This window comes from Priapulus caudatus, unplaced genomic scaffold (assembly GCF_000485595.1).
Source record: "Priapulus caudatus unplaced genomic scaffold, Priapulus_caudatus-5.0.1 Scaffold284, whole genome shotgun sequence".
NCBI lineage: Eukaryota > Metazoa > Priapulida > Priapulimorpha > Priapulimorphida > Priapulidae > Priapulus > Priapulus caudatus.
The window spans coordinates 118261-121245 of NW_014577345.1; the positions used below are offsets into that span (position 1 = coordinate 118261).

The 2985-nt window shown below is 41.3% G+C and overlaps 1 protein-coding gene across 1 annotated transcript in view; it reads right to left on the bottom strand.

Moving 5' to 3' along the window:
* Nucleotides 1-2577, bottom strand: part of LOC106808525 (trifunctional enzyme subunit alpha, mitochondrial-like) — a gene marked incomplete in the record, with an annotated part of 19885 nt that extends 17308 nt beyond the window's left edge. The window contains 7 exon segments of the mRNA XM_014811281.1: nucleotides 347-469; nucleotides 820-922; nucleotides 1049-1165; nucleotides 1491-1629; nucleotides 1893-2026; nucleotides 2256-2326; nucleotides 2529-2577. Of these exon segments, the coding sequence (XP_014666767.1) occupies nucleotides 347-469; nucleotides 820-922; nucleotides 1049-1165; nucleotides 1491-1629; nucleotides 1893-2026; nucleotides 2256-2326; nucleotides 2529-2538 (697 nt within the window).
* Between the last annotated feature and the right edge of the window lie 408 nt (nucleotides 2578-2985).

The following is a 2985-nucleotide window of genomic DNA, read 5'->3' on the forward strand; positions in this document are numbered from 1 at the left end:
TTTTTTTTTTTAAAAAAAAAAATCTGAAAATGTCAAGTGTTCAGAGGTGAGGTGAGTACCATATTCTAGGAGTTTATGATTTATTTTTTGATTGATAATTGATTTTTGAGAATTGATTGATTTATTTTTATTTTTTTGATAAATTTTTATATTTTTTTTGAAAATGGAGAAAAAAAAATGGTCGGCCACTAGGTAGGGTCGGGTTCTCGGAAACGCATCTTTTTTTTTTTAGGCCTAACGGTAGAACTGTGTGCGGTAAACGGCACTGCACACATCTATCGCTGGTGCGACTAATTCTCCCGTATTTCTTCCTGCAACTATCGTCTGTCTACTGTCGTCTACGTACTGCGCATGAGGTTCTTCGTCCTCACTTTGGACACACTGCCGTCGGCCAGCCCGCGGGCCACCTGCACGGCTACCTCCTCCAGATACTCCATGTTCCTCTCATCCGCAGTCTTCACTCCCGGCCCTGCGAAAACAACGGCCAGGGGTTTCATCCGCGTGACTTACGTCGAGCACCCGTTTTTTTGGTATAAATGTTAAGCAGTGTGTGAATTATAGGTGTGCTAGCCCTTTTGGTGAGATTGCCAAATTAGATGAAAAATTATGGTTGCCACGAAACATTTAGAAGGACACTCGCGAAATAAGGTGAAATATCTGTTTTCAAATTTTGAATTTTAGCCTCCATTCAGGTTGTCAACCATCAGACCCAATAGCTAAGATAGCCTTCAGATTTAGTCAAGACGAGTACCAATACAACGGGGAATGTAAATAGTAACACTAATTAAATTACGTGACATCAATCAGAATGTCCATTACCTAGTGGTGCAACTACCATGTCGACCAATCCCATTTTCTTAGCCTTCGCCGCACGAATGTTTTTGCCTGTTAGCATCATGTCCATCGCATCGGGTAATGCAATCTACAACGACGAACGAAATTTAACAAATCGAGATTATTCAAACGAGATTCTACATGTGGCACTGGGACGAACTAAGCAACAAGTATTCACCTGATAAATATTCATGCAGGAATGAAGCGTACTCACCAGTCGTGGGAGTCTCTGCGTTCCTCCACCTCCCGGTAGCAGTCCCAGCATCACCTCAGGCAGGCCCAGCGTAGATTTGTTATTCACTGCTATGCGGTAGTGGCATGCCAGAGCCACCTGCAGCAACAGAACACAGTGGGAACTGTACACGTGGTTTCAACTTTGTTCTTATGCAGCGGACCAAAACAAACGATAGTCTCAGAACAATCACAGAGGATATGATATGGTGATTAATTTTCAATAATACACGATTTATTTATTACACCATTGAGCATAACCCAGGATAAAATAAAACCTTGTAATATGCTTTAATTTGTTTTTTATAGAGTCAGAAATTTAAGAAAACCTATTCAGTACGAAAATCAGTTTTTCGGAATAGCATCAGTACTCAGAGTCAGATACCTAACCAAAGAGAAGAACATTCAAAAATCCACACAATTACCTCAAGCCCCCCTCCCAGACAGGCACCTTGGATAGCAGCCACTACGGGTTTCGAGCTCTTCTCTATCGATTCAAGAACCTTCTGGCCACTTCGTGAGATGTTGAATAGTTCCTCCTCGTCCTTGCATGAAGCCAGCATGCTGCAGTGAGAAGCACTCACGTAACTGTCATGCCATGGCAGGCTGTGTTAATACTATAAGCATTCACACTGTCGATTAGTACCAGGTCCTACTGAGAACACGTGAGACTAAATTATACAGTCGGAAAGTTAAAAATTGACAGCTTTCTTGCACGTGTTAAGGTGCCACACTTTTTTTCCATGCAAAATTGAACTTCTGAAGATGAGAGACACACGGGATGCGAGCACCGAAGCAAAGACGACAATATACGTTCGTTTACTCACTTGATGTCAGCACCGGCGATGAAGGTGCCGGGCTTGGACGAGATCAACACAGCACTCTTCACCTGACTGTTGCCCTGCACTTCAGCCATTACTTCCTCGAACTCCGCCATCACAGTCCTGTTGAGCGAATTTACCTGGGCGGCAACAACGATTCATATAAATATGTACGCAACTCGCAGATACCGAAAATGGACATATCATAAGCGTCTATCATCAAGAGCCATCAATCACCCAAATCCACATTCTTGATGGATTAATGTACAGTATTTCTCAGCTTCTAAGACACTCCTATACATTAGACATACTCTGAGTAGTAAAAAGTTATCTTTCAATGATATAATAATATAAAATGTCTATGCATACCTTGGCATTAGGGTCATTGAAATTAATAATGGCAACATCATCCTTTATGTTAAGATGCAGATACGTTCTTGCTGTGGAAACAAAATTAAACATATTCTTGGGTATACAGTAGTTTTTGTATTAAAACGGCATGTTCTCGCAGCCACGCTGACAGGTAGTGCATCTAACTGAAGTTGTGAAACTTGTGGTTACAAAACTATTTTTTGCACATGGAACAAACGCAACCAACTCCATTCAAAAGCTGCAACACAAATAATAATTCCTTATACTTACGAGCCATCATGGATGAAGTTGATGAAATGTATCGTGTGAAACTTTGTCTGCCAACTAAAACAAATGAATTGGAGAAATCTTCTTACAATTGAAAAATATTCATATATCAGCAATACTGCTAAGGCAGTGGTGGGAGAACTTTTCAAAGCGAGGGCCGCATCAGTGGGCCATGAAAAGTCAAAGGGCCGCAAATCGGGCGGTGCGCTCTAAGATAATACGTGCGTTTCGCCTCAAGGGCGCGGCGCCATCTCTGGACCATAATTAGCTGAAATGGCATTGCAGAGCGAACCAGAGACAATAGAACACTAATCTGTATGACACTGAAAAAGTCAGCCTCGGTTCAAGCACAAACATGTTGACTTTCACAAAAATTTATTGATTTAAAAATTATTTTTTATTTTTTATTTTTTATTTTTTAATTTGCTGCAGGCTTCCGCGGGCCGCACAGAACCCCGTA